The sequence below is a fragment of the Vanacampus margaritifer genome, chromosome 2 (assembly GCF_051991255.1).
Source record: "Vanacampus margaritifer isolate UIUO_Vmar chromosome 2, RoL_Vmar_1.0, whole genome shotgun sequence".
Classification (NCBI taxonomy): Eukaryota; Metazoa; Chordata; class Actinopteri; order Syngnathiformes; family Syngnathidae; genus Vanacampus; species Vanacampus margaritifer.
In genome coordinates, this window is record NC_135433.1 from 51429405 (window position 1) to 51446800 (window position 17396).

General features: G+C 39.7%; 1 protein-coding gene across 1 annotated transcript; it reads right to left on the reverse strand.

Moving 5' to 3' along the window:
- Positions 1–457: 457 nt before the first annotated feature.
- On the reverse strand, positions 458–16112 carry mcoln1b (mucolipin TRP cation channel 1b). Its single transcript, XM_077559225.1, has 13 exons — positions 15895–16112; positions 14110–14342; positions 12955–13116; positions 12680–12836; positions 11720–11801; positions 11532–11628; positions 10828–10927; positions 10631–10737; positions 8348–8497; positions 8151–8252; positions 7940–8062; positions 676–882; positions 458–592 (listed from the first exon to the last, which is right to left on the reverse strand). The coding sequence occupies exons 1-13, from the start codon at positions 15929–15931 to the stop codon at positions 458–460; spliced, it is 1692 nt and encodes a 563-aa protein (XP_077415351.1). The 5' UTR covers positions 15932–16112.
- Between the last annotated feature and the right edge of the window lie 1284 nt (positions 16113–17396).

The window sequence follows — 17396 nt, forward strand, 5'->3', positions numbered from 1 at the left end:
AAACAGTGACGTTACTTTACAGTCTAAGCAATAGCTGTGTTTACTGGCATAACCACTTCCATGGGAAAACAATGAATTATTCACAGAGAACAAAAGCCAAAGCTGGCAATTTGTCTTGAGTCTGTGCGGAAAGTGCTACTGTAACATCATGATTAGGAATGCAAAATTTCAACACAGGGAGACAGAGGACGGAATGGTTCAAGGTCAGTCAGTTCTTTGCACAGGCATCATCATCCTCCCTGCTGGGACTCTGCAAAAAGGAGTGCAGCTGAATCTGGTGGAAATGTGATAAAAATATGGTTTGACTTAATGAACAGCTGCCCTGTAATTTCAACATCTTAAGTCGAAACTGAAATGGAAGTGATCACCAAGAATGAGACGATGTATTTGTCCACTTAAAATCAAGTATGTCGAAACAAACATTCATATGAAATACCCAATCCACCCCTCCCCCTCCTCACCAATCACAGCAGCAGAGAAAGGAGCATGACGAACCCTCTGGACCGCGGAATTTGCCAGAGCTGGGTGTGTCTGTGCACTCAGCGATGAATGCGTGAAGATCAGTGGCGCGTACCTGCTCCTGTGTTTGGGCCTGGTCAAGATAACAAAGCAAATCCTCTTAAAGCTACAAATGTCACATTTATCTCTTATTATGTGCCCATTGGCTGACCGTACCATAATGCTGTCGTAGGCTCCGGTGATGAGTGCGATGAAGAGTGACAGCACCATATAGATGAAGATGGAGATGAATGTATAAAGGTAGACCTGGCTGAAGATCCACACCAGCGTGCCGGTCTGCTCCATCTCAGCAAACGTCACAAACATGTCATCTCCGTTGATCAGAGAAAAGAGGCACTCTGATACCATGGGTAGGGAGCGAAACTGCTCATGTGGAAGGAAATGAATAAAAAGGAAGAAACACGTGCACTCTCATCAGTCAAAGTGCTTCTGCGGTGGTGGTTATTGCAGACAGTGTGAGCAACACAGATTAGGAAATTCAATTGGTCAGACAAATTGAAACAAGCGGCCTAGGGTCACTTAATGTCATTAAAACATAACGTGGCTTGATATTGACCTTTCTCATTTTTGCACTGCCAGACACAAACTTCAATTGCCATAGGTAATAAATGACAGTAAAGGCTCATTAATGGACTGGTCGAAAAATACACTGGAAGAATCACATGTCCACACATTAGGGCAGGGGTTAGCAAACTTTCTTGTCAAAACAGCCTATTTAGGCCAAATAAATAAGCAAAAACGTGTACTGTATATGGTGCCACTAACAAGTGTGTTAGTCTTAGTCTAATGTACTAACAGCTAATTAGAGTTGCATACACAAAACAAAAATATGACAGCAGCATCCAATAGGTACAGTCGTACATATTCATTTTCTTCTAACATTCCTTATCCCTTTTTGGATTTTCTTTTTTTTGGTTGTAATTTTTCATACTTTTTTTTTTTTTAAAGACTTTTCTGCCTTTCTGTCAAATTTCTGACATTTTTGGCAATATTATGGACATATTGTGGTCATTTTCTGCCTCTCCTTCCTTCTTTTTGGACATTTTATGGTTATTTTTGGACATTTTTTCTGCCTTTTTTATTACCAATTTTCTGACATTTTTGGCAAATTTGTGGACATTTTATGGTAATTTGGGGTATTTCGTCTTCTGTTTTTGGGCATTTTATAGTTACTGTTTAAACGTCTCCTGCCTTTTTAATTTTTTTATTTTAATTATTATTATTCTGAAGTAATTTTTGGCTTTTCTTCTTTTGTTTTTGGACATTTTTTGGTTACTTTTTGAGCATTTTCTGCCTTTTTCATTAAATTTCATGGACATTTTATGGTAATTTTACTGCTTTACCGCTTCATTTAGGACATTCTATTCTCACCTTGCAAGAGGGTCCTCATCCAGCAGATAAGAAGAGTCAACCTTTCAGGTACAGCGGCTTGAAATAGTATTCATCCCCCTTGAGTTTTTCAACATTTTGGCACGGTACTACAAACATAAATATATTTTAATGAAATTGTATGTAAAAGTTAAACACAAAGTAGCACACAGTCTTGAAGTGAAACAAAGGTCCAATCCCAATACTGCCCCCTTCCCCTCATCTCGGCCCTTCCCCTTTTGAATGCGCATTCACGCTGACAAAGGACTCAGGAGTTTCCCAATTCTCCGTAAAATGTAGGGGGAGGGTTAGAGACGAGGGCTGCAGGTCCCTTTTCACGAAGATAGATCCTGACCTCCCTCGGTTCTCCCTTACTAAAGTCACGACCCCACAGCAACACCGCGGGAAGCAATGGCGGAAGGAATGGCGACACCTGGAAATAACTTTGTGAACCGTAACCTTAATCTTTAGTCAGCATTATGAAGACTAAAGAACACACCCGGCCGGCTGGTCCGGGTCAATGTTTTGGAGAGATTTAGGAGAAGGATACAAAACCATTTCAAAAGCTTTGAACATCACAGAGTACTGTTCAATCAATCATCCATAAGTGGATGGTGCACCAAACAACCACAAATCTACCAAGACAAGGCCGTCTCTCCAAAGTTTCTGACAAAGAAGGAGGGCACTTATCAGAAAAGTACCCAAGAGGCCTTTGATCACTCTAGATCAGGGGTGGGCAAACTTGGTCCTCGAGGGCAGGAGTCCTGCGCGTTTTGGATGTTTCCCTTCTCCAACACAGCTTATATATGATCACCTCATCAGCAAGCTATGCATAAGTCTGATAACTATCCTGTTGATTGGAATCAGCTTGTGTTGGAAAAGGGAGACCTCAAAAACCTGCAGGACTCCGGCCCTCGAGGACTGAGTTTGCCCACCTCTGCTCTAAATGAACTGCAAAGATCCACAGCAGAGGTAGTGGAATCTGTTTTGTTTTGACTTATTAATTTTTTCCTTTCAGACACATTATTACAGGTTACATCGATCTCATCATATCATTTGCAACATTGACAACATTGAAAGAAGGGCTGATGGGTAGAAGCCATGGCTTATTAGTAACCCGTCCCCATCGATTCTTACTATATGCATCAGTCATATACACTGATTATGTAGGTCATTGATTCATATCGTTATCAATCCCAGACTTAAGTCTGCACACTCCTCGCTCAGTTCATCTTGAGTAATGTCCGTGTATAAGTTGCAGCTAGTACCAAACATTTGGAATTGGTAAATCGGTTCCAGGACGCCACCAACAGGACCACCCAACCAGGTGAGCAGCCAAGTCGGACGCATGCTCGTTTGCCAGTAGCGTCTTCGCTGACCTTGGAGCAGCTTTCACACATGTTGTGGCTTCCTGACGAGTAGATGGGCTTGCATTCTGCCCATTGCGTCCACAGCAATGTTCACTCCATTCTGGTCAGCTCAGCCACCATTGTTGCCAACATCCAATTAGGTTTAGATCTTGACACTCCTGAGCGCCCACCAAGGCCACCCACTAGCTTAGTAGGCCCCGCCAGCTCCATCCCGGAACAATGTTCACCAACCCATTGTAAATATTTACAGCAGATACATTGCAGCCACAATACAACCTTATCACGACAGCCTTGCATGTTACAACAAATGTCCAAACAGAAATAGAGCCAGACAATGTTTACATTCTTACAGGAACAGCAATACATGTTATCAATGCAGGTATATAAACAAGAATTAACCTTAGCAGTGTCAGCAAGTAATCATATGCTATATTCACATTATTCAAATCATAACAGCTCCAGTTTTGGGTTAATTAGTAATATGTTACAATAATTTCATTTGGGTAAGACATAATCCACAATTTAATGATGTGAGTTACTGATAGCAGTTATTGTCTCTCAAACTCCACCAATTCTTCCACTCTTTTCACGATCCATATTTTCTTCTGAGAAGATGAGTCTTCTTTTGTTTGAATGAAGATCCGACAGTCTTTTGTCCATGTGTTCCTGATAAATCCATTCCTTCTCAATTGTCGCGCCCTTCTGGCAATGTCAGCATTTCGTTTTGTGAGATTTTTATTGACGTAGACATGTTTACCTTTAAGCTTGTAGCTATCTCTCAAAAGAGCAATATTTTTCTTCTTGTCAACAAACCTGATCGGAACCGCCGGTGGTCGTGTCCCCGGTAGTTGGAAGCGAAAAGCACATCTGAATGTGCGCTAGATCCACAATTAATCCCAAATCTCTGAGTCGAGTTGTTACTTGCTGTTCCATAGTCTCGTTTGCTGAAGCTTGGTCAGAATCAACTGCACTTGTGCCGGCCGCAGCTCTCGCTAGAGGGCCGCGGCGTGGCTTAATCTGAATACCTGTAACTATCACATCGTTGATTCGAAGATTGTGTTCCAAATCATCCACTTTTTGTTCCAAGGAGACAATGCGTCGACCTTTTTCTTGTGTCTTCTTGTGAGATTTTATCTCCTCAGTCTCGTCAGCTGTTTCCGCCAGGCATGTTGCAACAATGTAGTTAAAAATCCCAATGTCAACAAAATAGTTAGAAGTCACAAGCGAGTGCAGGAGCAAGTACAGATGCATCCTTCCTCGACAGATCTGTCCATAGAAAACCATCAGCCAAGTACTACACAAATCTGGCCTGTATGGAATGGTGGCAAGAAGAAAGCCATTTCTAAAAAAGAGCCACAAGAAGTCACAGTTTGCCAGTTTGCCAGGAGCCATGTAGGAGACACCGCTGACAAAGGGAAGAAGGTGCTCTAGTCAGATGAGACCAAAATTGAATTTTTTATCCTACTTTTCTAACGCTACGTTTGGTGAAAGAACAACACTGCTCATCAGTCTCGATACATCATCCCCACTGTCAAACATGGTGGTGGGCGCATCATGCTCTGGGGGTGTTTCTCTTCTGCAGGGACAGGAAGATGGTGTGAGTAGAAGGGAAGATGGTTGGTGCCAAATACAGGGCAATCTTGTAAGAGAACCTGTTGGGGTCTGCAATAGACCTGAGACTGGGACGAAGGCTCACCTTGCACCAACACAATGACCCGAACCATACAGCTAAAGCGACAATGGAATGTTTTTTTTTTTTTTTAAATCATCAATGTGCTCGTAGCCTAGTCAAAGTACTGATCTAAATCCAATAGAAAATCTGTGGAGAGATCTCAAGATTAAGGTTCACAAACACTCTTCATCTAATTTAGCTGAGCTGGAGATGTTTTGAAAGGACGAATGGACAAAAATTTTAGTCCCTCGAAGTGCAAAACTGATCGAGACAGACCCCAAAAGGCTTGAAGCTGTAATTGCAGAAGAAGGGGGTTCGACAAACTATTAATTCAGGAGGGACAAATTCTTTTGCACACCCTACTTACTAAACAAGTTTGAAATAACATAAATAGTATATTTTACTTCAAGATTGTGTGCTACTTTGTGTTTAACTTTTCACATAAAATTCCAGTGAAATATATTTGTTAGTGGTTGTACCGTGCCAAAATTTTGAAAAACTCAAGGGGGGGTAAATACTTTTGCAAGGCACTCTATGTGTCTGGAAGAGGGCTCATGAGCACTACCCAGAGATCCCATCCCCTCTCAACCATGGATTTCACGTGAACACAGAGACTAGCAAATTAGAACCACTATGGTTTGAGGGTGACGTTATCCCCAAAGCCCTTGTTGATGTCTTGGCAGAAGAGGAAACAGATGAGGATGACTTCGCAACTGATGAAATCCAAACAAATATGGATGATGATCAGGAAGAGGAAGGTTAAAATCCAGTTATATTTTATCATAGTTCAATTTTATGGTTAAGCTGCACTTTACTATTTCTCAATTAGGCTACACAAAATGTTAATCTATTGTTAAGAATGTTGTTTTTATTTATTATTATTATTTTTTTAAGAAAAGTCATTTTTATTCCCTGTCAGGATCTTGTCCTATTTGGTTCCCCGATTTTGGGTAATTATGTTCAATGTTGCGCCTTGTTACCCTGGTCCACCTGGGGGCATAACATTATTCCCTTTTTATGTAATTCACTTTAGATAGTATAGTACTCCATAACCCATGTTTCAAATATTGTTTACGATTTTATTTAGATGCAGAAAAATAGCTTAATCCCATTTGAAATGGTCATTTTAGAATTTTCATTTTTTCCCCCCGATTTAGGGTACAGTGGAGTATTTTGGTCATAGTTCCTCTAAATTGAAGGTTATACATGTGGGAAGTTTTTAATATACATTTGAGGCAGTGAGATGTACAATAAAATGTTTGAAATGGATCACCTTTGATAGTAATTTGTCAGGCGGAGTGACTTTTTTTTTTTTTATCTTTTAGAGTATGTTGAGGGTAATATTTGAGAATTGAAATACAGGAAGCCCATGATTATTTTCCTGCTAGTTCCTCCATGTGTCAGGATACACCATGCAACATTTTAGAGTTTTCTGACCATTTATGCAGTTGCTGTACCTTGTCATTTGCAATTGACCTCTTTTGCCAAAAGGGGTGTTTTTTGGCCCCTGTGACCAAACGGGCTCGAGTTGGGAGTGGTCCCGATCAACTTGTGATGGTCCAAGGTATGAGATAACAGGAAATAATAGTCAAAAAAAGTTAAATAAAAAATAAACATCCTGAGGAGTGGACCTGGCTCCCGGCCTATTCCAGGCCCTTGCATTAGTGGGAACAAATACCCCCAAGTACAAAATTGGATACTGGGAACCCATGTTACACCATTGCTTGTAATACGGGCAAAACACAACATTGTGAACTGTGTTTTTAATTTTTTTGTTGATCTTTGGACTTGCTCATGTATTACATTTTGATCTGATTTGGTTTTGTTTCATGTGGTTCTGTGTTTTGCTTTAACATGCTCGTGCCATCCTTCTTTTCTGTGGTCATCAAGCAGTTGCTTAGCTTAGTGTACTGCTAGTCATAACTATATAACAACTAAAAAACTTCCACAAAAGAAACTGAAACCAACAAAAACAAAACAGCATGACAATCATGCTATGTGCAGTTTCTGTGTTAAGCTTAACACCTGCAAGCTGAACGCTTGGTAACATAATATGCACCCATCCATCAATTTCCTATACCGCTTGTCCTCATTAGGGTTACGGGTAACTGGAGCCTATCCCAACAGACATTGAGCGAGAGGCTGGGTAAACGTTGGAATGGCTGCCAGACAACCACAGAGCATATAGACAAACAACCGTTCACATTCACACTTAAGGACAATTTAGAATCTTCTCTTAACCAAATATGCATATTTTTGGAATGTGGTACGACCCTTGTGAGGAAAAAGCGGCCAAGAAAATGGATGGATGGATGGTACACAGAAAACCCATGCAAGCATGGGGGCACACGAAAATTCCACACACATATAGATAGTCCAAAGGTGACCTAATATACTGTAATTTTATAATTATATGCATGATGTATACAATGTAATTGCCAATATACCCCTTCCCCTACAAGAATACAACTAATGTGTTAAAAAATGTTGTTGTTGTTGTTCAAAATGGCCCCACGACTTACTTTTGGGTCCCAATCCAACAACTGAGAACCACTGCTTTTGAGCATTTATGCAAATATGAAAAACAAGCATGAGATGAATGTATCAATATTAAATTAAAAAAACTATACCTATATAAGAATATCTTAATTAAGAAATGTTGTTTTGCTTTTCAAGCATAGATGAGGTTTTGAAATACTTGCAAGTAACTCGTACGTAAATGATCACAGTAACTTTTTTTTTTTTTGCTGCAAATGTAAATGAATAATCCATTATTAAGCTTTTTAATGATTTCTCTTATCTCTGTTCTATTTTATTATTATATATTTGGGAGGTTGCTTGAATGCAATTGTAATAATGTAATAGGCTAGCATAAGATACAAAATAGAGCTAATTTTGCCATGGTAAATAAATAGCTGATGATTAATTAAGGACATCTTTAGAAAGTTAGAATATTCTGACATGGTCTTCGAGCTGGAATATCTCATAGCTTGTTGTTTGTGTACACTACCTTGGTATGATACGGCCCCAGGACAATCCATCCGCAGAAGCAGTATCCCAAATATATGGCAGCCGCGCAGCAGCAGAAGCGGATGACATTAGGGAAGGCAGCTCTGAGTGTCACAATCAAGATCTGGGTGAAAAATAGATAAGTAGGAAATTATACAATTATTATTCCTTCAGAGAGATGCGACAAAAGTGAATGCATGAACGTGTCTTACGTTGTATTTCTGAAAAAAACTGAGATAGCGAATGACTCCCACCCACACCAACAGTGTGGACGTTCCCAGCAGGATTGCGCACGAATCATATGATGATAAATTCTGCATCAAAATGGAGGAGACATAAATCATGAATTTGCTCATCAAGACAACTATAAGCAGGTCACAGTCTCCATAATATAGTTTGACTGTCTTACCTTGGATTCAATTCCAATCTTGATGAAGCTGCCGATGATGGTAAACATGTCGCTAACAATGAGCAGAATATACCAGCCATTGATGAACTCCATTCTGTCTCCCCAGCTTACACCACGGTCAAGTCTGGTCTGGAAAAACTGCGCGTATTCCTAAAAAGATTTTTTTTTTTTTTCATTTTACTTATGTATACTGTACACAGCGGCTTGCTTCTGAACTTTTCAACATTTGGTCAACCTCCAATGTTTTCATGCGATAGACAGATACAAAGTGGCTTTGTGAAGGTTTTTGTTGTTGTTGTTTTTTTAACAAATATCTCAGAAATTTGTTAGTTCTAAAACATTACTGAACAAACACCATGCACCCACCACCAAGCACCTTTATCCCAGAAATTGTCAGCTAACATATATGAAAAACAATAATGAATTAAACGAGCCTTGACACCTTTAATTAAAAATGGACAGTTGATTGATAAAATGAGAAGTCTGCAATGCATCATTTTGTCTTCATTGCCATTCAAGAAGTTGTCTTGACTTTTGACAGAAGAATCGGACACAATGATATGCCTACTTCCTCAACAGTGTCCTTGACCTGTCTGAATGTTGTGAGAAGGTTTTACTTGACAAAGGAACCAAACACTACTGGTGTTGTCTTACACAGTCTTCCATCGTTTCGGGTATCAATACAGTTCTTCTGTTTATGAATACTGCAAATACTGAATTCACCATGAATTAAATAGTTTTTAATGACTTCCCTTAAAGCCTCTTTGGGCCGCCTTTACAGAAGTGATGCTGAGATTAAATTGTTTAATACATTTAATGGAGGATAATGGCTAAAGTTTCAAGCCTCTACAGGTGTGTAACAATGCCATCTATTGGCCACAACCAAAACAACACTTTAAGGCTTGGATGCAAAAGTTCCATTATTATTTTTGCCAAAAACCAAACCAATTGTTGTTATCCATGAAGTTTAAATATATAGTTTTACTAAAAAAGAAAAACAGTAAAGCACAATATCATTTCTTTTTTAGGGCATCAATGTAAGACAGTGGTGTCCAAATCCGGTCCTCGAGGGCCTAAGTCCTGCATATTTTAGAGGTTTTCCATATTTAAGCTCATCAGCAAGCTCTGCAGCAACATGATAATGATCCTGATCATTGAATCAGGTGTGTTGGAGTAAAGAAACCTGGAAAACATGCAGGAGTCAGGCCCTCAGGGACCGGACTCTGACACCTGTGATGTAAGACAACGTTACTATGACCAATGGAGTTCATGTGTAAAAACATATGAGGCTGCTGTCACACAAAAACATATTTCACTACACCAGGTGTCAACAACATTTAAAAGCCCAAAAGACCACTTGAGTCCCCCCCCCCCCCCCCCCCCGCCTGGGCTTTTCTAAAAATAGCTTACTATTGGGATGCATAATGGTGGATGACACTGTGTGCTAATACTGCTTATACCACAATCAGGCAAAATTCAGAACAGCTCACTTTAGTTTTACACTTTGTTTTTTTACTTGATTGTTGAACACTTGATGGGTGGGCAGACACTTTAGAGACTCATCTTTTTGCATACAAGCAATTAAAAAAGGTCAACTTTTCTTAAAGTGACAGTGCGTTGAATTTAGTGCCATCTAGTGGTGAACTAATAGAATGCAACACTTTTGAAGCCTCAGAGAGACCACACTTCGCAAGGATACCACCAGTTACTCAGTTACTACCAATTATTGTTTGAGTGCGAGAGCACGAGCAGCGGGAGTGGTGAGGAAGAGTGGCTAACAAGAAATCTGTCGAGGATAGTGGGAGAAGCTAGCAAAAGCTAGCGAGCGCAAAGCAGAAGGAGTCGAGTTGCGGGGGCCCGAATCACGGGACTCAGCGACGACCACCTGCAGGCCCCAGCTGTGGAGGGTAAGCGGCAGTCGGGCGTTGGATCCGACACAAACTGCTAGCACCACTAGAGGTTAACTACATTTGCTATGTTCTTCTCCTTCGGGTATCCGTAACAGAAAGACGGCAGCAAAACATGTCAACCTGTAAGGCGCGGCAGGATGTATGTAGTATAATTTATAATAGTATAATTAGCGATTATAGACCTACGATTATATGAAAAAAATTACATTGATGTGATAGAACATGTTTTTTCTTCATATTATTCACATTTTAGTGTGAATTATCAGTTCACCATTAGATGGCGCTAAAAACTACACAGTGTCCCTTAATGTGTCCCCAAAATATAATGAGACAAATACTGAGAGACAGTAAGATTTGTGTTTTGGTTTCTTACGTGTTGCAGAAGGACACCTCTGAGGATGGAGCGCCCACACAGGAGCAGGGAAAGCAGACAAACGAGGGCAACCAACACGTCAAAGAACTCTCGGGCGTAGTTCTCCGCTGACAGGTGATGAGAGAAATAATAGGGGTCAAAGGACATTTGAAGAATGAAGATGAATAAAGTTATGATTCCTGCTTGCAGGTACTCACCGTGTCCAGAAACATTGGGGTCCTTACATTCCTTTATGGAGGCCTGGTTCTGTAAACTGATCTTAATTTTGCCACTGTGAGCTCTGTTATCCATAAGGATCTAGTAGCACATGCAACAAATGCAAAAAGTTGTCTCCATATGTAAATGTTCACACAGCTGAACTTTATCACACATTGTAGAAACTACCAGGGATTTCTTTATGACACTCCATCCATCCATCCATCCATTTTCTTGACCGCTTTTCCTCACAAGGGTCGCGGGGGTGCTGGAGCCTATCCCAGCTGGCTTCGGGCAGTAGGCGGGGTACACCCTGAATTGGTTGCCAGCCAATCACAGGGCACACAGAGACGAACAACCATACTCACAATCACACCTATGGACAATTTGGAGTGTTCAATTAGCCTGCCATGCATGTCTTTGGAATGTGGGAGGAAACCGGAGTACCCGGAGGAAACCCACGCAAGCACGGGGAGAACATGCAAACTCCACCCAGGAAGGCCGAAGCCCGGACTCGATCTCACGTCCTCTGCACTGGGAGGCGGACGTGCTAACCAGTCAGCCACCGTGCCGCTCTTTATGACACTATATATGTAAATGTAGCAAAAATGTATTAAATGTTTTTTTTTAAACTTTGATTCTGTGAAAAATATTTACATTACTGTATTTATCATTTGGAAGAAAAAAAAGACGATGAATAGCATACCGTGATAGCAAAGGTGTAGCAGTTTGGTATCTCATTGTTTATGATAGTCTGAATGTTGATAGCCTTCAGCTGGAAGTCAACCGTTACATTGATCAGCCTGGAGATAAATAAATACATCGTAGAGATATGAAACAGTGTTAACCATTGTTTGATAAAAAAAAAATCATATATATAAGTTAGAATCTGACTTGTAAAAATTGAGGGTGAAGTTTTTGTAGTCATTGTTTCTAGGAGCAGAAGCAAAAGTCGGTGGATTGAGTCCGATGCAGTCTGGATAAAGGAAGCAGAAAGTAGTTATAGAGGAACCAAATAATATCACGTGGAAATACTAAAACCACACTGATACGGCTCTTTTTACATATCACATTATGCATCAGATAATAATTTCCACTTCCTTCAAAGCAATTCACAGGATTGACCGTGCAATAATAATTACTTTGTCTGCCAGCTGGGCATAAGGATGTAAAATATTGATTCAAATGTTGGCTTTAAACACGGCTTCTAACTCGGAAAAACTATCAAATGGTACACTTGCAAGTCAAGGTACCACTTTACTAAAAACGACCTCATGAAAATCAGTCATTGATTGCTTTATTTTGTATGGTAATCTCAAGATGGCCTCGACAAAAATGATGGCACCCTAAGCTTGCGACCAAACATGAGCTGTCACTCTTAAAGAGACTTTTGCAACTATCGACTAATATTTTTGGCCCACTCATCGTGGGCAAACTGCTCCAGCTTTCACAGATCATGTTCAACAGGGTTTAGATCAGTTTTCTGAAGGCATACCCAAGACCTGTTTTCTGTCACTGGGCAGCACCATTTTGCTCTAGAATGCCGTAGTAGTTTTCATTTCACTGTATTCTACAGATTCAAAACACCGTGTGTCAGCAAAGTAGTGCCACAATATAGCCAAGTCAGCTCTATATGTCACAGTGGGTACAATGTTTTCTCATTTTACAGTATTTATTTTGATTCCTGTAAACTTAAATCCATGCTAAATAAATAATAATTAAATAAAATAAATAAATAATTGTAGTTATGTCTTTCTTTATTGGAAGGGCCTCGACCATTTTGTCTGTGCCGTATACAAAAAAAAATCCTATCTCTTGGTACGCACTTAAAATAAAAGATAAAGGCCAACCTACCAGTGATAACATGAGGATCGATGTCAAAAGTGTCATTGACAGGGACGATGGTGCCCTTCCTATAGTACCTTTGGCAGAGTGACAGTGCGCTTCCATTGACGCCGACACCTTGCACATAGGCATACTGTCCCAGTGAGATCTGAGGCAGAGCTAGATACTAGGTAGAGGGAAATGAGAATTGGCACGTGAGGACCATTTAAACATCTTAATGGAAATGTTAACCTTATTTTGTTGGCATTTAGATGTAGTAACCAAAACAGTTCTGTAACTGCTACCTGCTCAATGGCGAAGTTGATGCGGCTGTGCAGTTCTTTCTGCATGTGAACAGCCTGAGGAGTGTCGTCCTGGTAATCCTTTAGGAAGAGATGTTTGAATGCTGCCGTGTTTTCCTCTTTAAATGTCACAACCATCTGGTTGCTCAGCCCAAACAGCACCAACTGAGAGGCAGAACATGGAGAACAGTCAAATACTGAACAAAGGATGGAACTCAAACAGTACAGTAGTGATTAGTGAATATGGACAGATACTAAGTGTTCATAATGTCATAATCTATTTATTTTTATATGTTTGTATGTGCTTGTGCGGCTGGTTTGTTTAGAATATTTTATGCTGGCAGATGACTGAATTTGACCTGTATCATAAAATTGCTTTGACACTACAGTTTTGATACAAAATAAAAAATAACAAAAAAATCCTACTACTTTAAAGTTTATAAGAACAAATACAATTGAAAAAATAGTTTTGGGGCTTTACAGTAATAAATAATTTCAGTTATAACTTGCAGTTGTATTTTGTACAGAATAAGAATATTTTCATCATTAAAGACAACCTGGACAGAATGGCTGTTCCTTCTCCTTTAACAAAAACGAGTAGATTAAATTGGTCATTTCATTGAGATTACTTTAGCCAGTATATACCGATTCCAGTCCTGGTATAGGTACCGATACGGCGGTACTGCACATCTGTACGGAAACTCAAAAAAAATGTTCCAATGCAACACGAACACCACCACTATACCAGCCTGAAATATAACATTCAGGCAGGTGTAGTAGGAGCCACGTCAGCCATTTGGAGAAACATAAAGGTAAACACAGATGACAAATTATGCTCTGCAAAATGAATGACGAACTGCACTTGGGTGGTGACGACGGCTGCCACTGTGGACTATATTTAGAGTTTCCAATTAACCTAACATGCTTCTTCATTGAATGTAGTTGTAACAAACTCCATTCAGGCCGGAGCTGAGATTGGAACCTTGAATCTCGGAATTGTGAGACGGACATGATAACAACCACTGGCTTACCATGTTACCATGTTGCAAGAATGCTAATTATTGTAGTAACTCTGCACTGTGCAATATGAGCATAAACATCGGGTGGTGACTTCCGGGATAGCCAAAGATTTTTGTTTTATGCAAAAGTTTCCTTCACCTGCACTGTAACAATGATGATTTTGAGCAGCTGCAGGCCTAACTTGAAGGGTTTACGTCCCTTGGCATGATACTTGTCACAAGGGCTCATGAAGAAATATTTTAGCTTCCTCCTCAGGGCCTCTTCCTCCTCTTCCTCCTGTCGCTGGTGGAGATCAGAGCTCGTTGATCCATCCCCAAGAAGGTCTTGAGAGCCATAGCTGAGTCCCATGGAAGAGAGTAGCCTGTCGTTCTCTGCGACACAAGAAAAAGAAACTCATACCACCAAGAAACCTAATAACTAATACAATAGGGGAGAGCAATTAAATGTTCTTCCATTAGATAGCAGAAAAAAAGATGTGGCTTTATGTGATTATATCAGCTTCATGTTCAATTAAACAGGCCCAAATTTTACAATGAGTAAGTGAGGTTGTGAGCAAATTTAGATGAGATTTTTTTTTCAGTATTCATAGTTTTGTGACACTTTTTTTTGGTGGCATGCCATGTGATTTGTCTAATGACGAGTTGTGGTGGAGCGCGTTATCCGGTGACCGAAGGGTAAGCAGTTTGAATCCCAGCTCTGGTTGTTAATTGCTTTCAGTGGGCATAGCAGCAGTGTGAAAGTGAGCCCATGGAAGTGATTTTAAGAAAAAATTCCATATGTGGCGTACAGTGTTCCCTCGTTTTCCGCTGGGGTTAGGTTCCAAAAGTACCTGAAATAAAGGTTTGAAAACCCTTCACCAAACTTTATACACTTGTCTCATCGAGGCATTTACATTTTCTCACATTTCTCTTTTGTTTTAACATTCTCAAGCAAAATTGCACACACAAAAAAATCTGCGAAACAGCGAGACCGCAAAGTGAACCGTGTTATAGCGAGGGAACACTGTATTTACCAATAATGTAAAATACGCACCTTGGCTCAAAAAAGGTTGAGAAACATAAACTCACAAAGTGAGGCATGGTGACATCATCAGCTCAAAAGGGACTTTTAAAACTTCAGATAATGCTATCAGATGAAATCAATAAGACTAATAACTGGCTGCATTCCATTTTACTTGGGCTCTTGTCCTGGGGGAGCAGAGTAGCTCACTCAGAGCAACTATGAGCAGAACAACTCATTCACATGCACAGCTGAGTTCATTCAATTATATTACATTATTTATTTATTTAACCATGAAATGTAATATGGCAATTCACATAGCAATTGCACACTGTTCTGATGTCATTTCCATGGCACTCACATGTTAAATGTTATTCTTTGAGTACAGTATACTGACCAATGTTATAGTTCTACTAGCATGTTGTTTATTCAACCCTGTGCCAGTATTGTGCTGTAATTATGGGTAATTATAGTTTGGCCTCAGTCACTCCTCTTGAAAGTTGTTAGTTCAGTATGTGTCTGCCAATGCTCTGGTTTGTTCCTATTTCCTGGTGAGGCGAAATAATAAATACATCATACATGCACTAATCCAATATTAAGCCTGTTTTTGAATGGGTGCCCACTTTTGTTTTGTTTTTCCCCCACACAATTTTTTGTTGTCATCAAATCATATTGGTCACCCCAAGTGGTCAAAAACACACTATTCTTTCATGCTCTCTGGGCTAGAATATTTTTTTGCATGAGAGATAGCTCGATTCTTGATCTTACTGCACCTCACAGTACCGAATAAATTGCAAGAAATAAATGGATTTACCCATTCAAATAATTACTTGCTCAATATATAACAACGTTCTAATTTCAGAAAACACAGATATCACTTATTGAATGATAGCAGGACAGGAGATGAGGTTATTTTGAACAAACCTTTGGAAAGCTCCTGAGTGCACCTCGGTGATGCCATGTGGATGTTTGGACGGTCGCACGGGGGACAAAAGGCTAGTTATTACCTCACTAATTTCGCCGGGACGGTGAACATCTTCATAATTTCAATTTTTCGGGTCTCGTGGATACAAAATAAATACATCCTGCGGCTCCGCGTCGCAGTGTACTGACAAGAGGTAGGAAAACTAGCTGAGCTTCCTGGATGTCACGTGACTTCATCATGTGACTGCTGTCAACAGAACCGCCAATGACGTGATGTAAACATTGACTCATGCACACACAATGGAACATATTTATCAGCGTACAGTATTTTTACACCAAGTTTGTTATGGAGATTTCTAAACAATGGCAATATTCAGAATATCTTATAGCTAACACTTATAAAATGAAATACTCTAATTTGACCATGCTTTAACACAGTGGTGTCCAAACTCGGTCCTCGGGGGCCGGTAGTCCCGCAGGTTTTGGATATTTCTCTCCTCCAACACAGCTGAAGCTCATCAGCAAGCTCTACTAAGCCTGATAACAATCCTGTTGATTGAAACAGGTGCGTTGGAGCAGGGAAACCTCCAAAACCTGCAGGACTACCGGCCCCCGAGGACCGAGTTTGGACACCACTGCACAAACACAATTAAATCTGCCACTTTCTTAAGTAAAGAAGAATTCAATGCTGTTCCAGTAAATGGCTGATATTTTTATTTATTTATTGCTGAAATATTTGTTTAGTGATGTGTGGTGGGATTTTTCTAATACAAAATATGTTCCTTGGCTCAATAAAGTAAAGGTTGGGGAAACACTAATGACAAAAGTAGAATGGTGCACAGTACTTGAATTTCATAATACAATTAATTTTAACATGTGCTAAGGAGCCATAGAAACTGATTGATCAGAATTACAGAAACTTATGACAACACCTTTCTTTCTCCAGGAATATTTAATAGTAAGAGCTCTAACAAGCATGAATAGAAATGCGTATTAGTTAAATTTAAAAAGTGAAACCCACAATGGTTACAATTAAAACTAGGGATGGGAAGTACCGATACAAGGTACTCGTGTTGTTGCCAATACCAGCCTTATTTGAAGGTATCGGTACTAGCAAAGGTGGCTGATACTTTGACCATTTTACAATCGGGAACTAGAAATGAGAAGAATAGAAAATTCCTATTTATGTTGTTTAATTTTAAGAGAAAAAATGTTTCATTGGGGAATATAGGCCTTTCTTGAAATTAGCTGTCATTGCCTTTTGGGGAATTTTATGTACTTGTATTATTTGACATCGGTGACTAGTACTGTACTGGTATCAGTCTAAAATAAATAAATAATAGTAGTATAGAACATAACTAGAACATATGTTGCCAGAAAGCCAATTCCTACCTAATTTAGAGAATAAAATTTGTTTTGTTTTATGTAAAGGTGCAGTGGTTACGATACGATACAATATGATACGATACGATATACTTTTATTTTCCCCATGGGGAACTTTT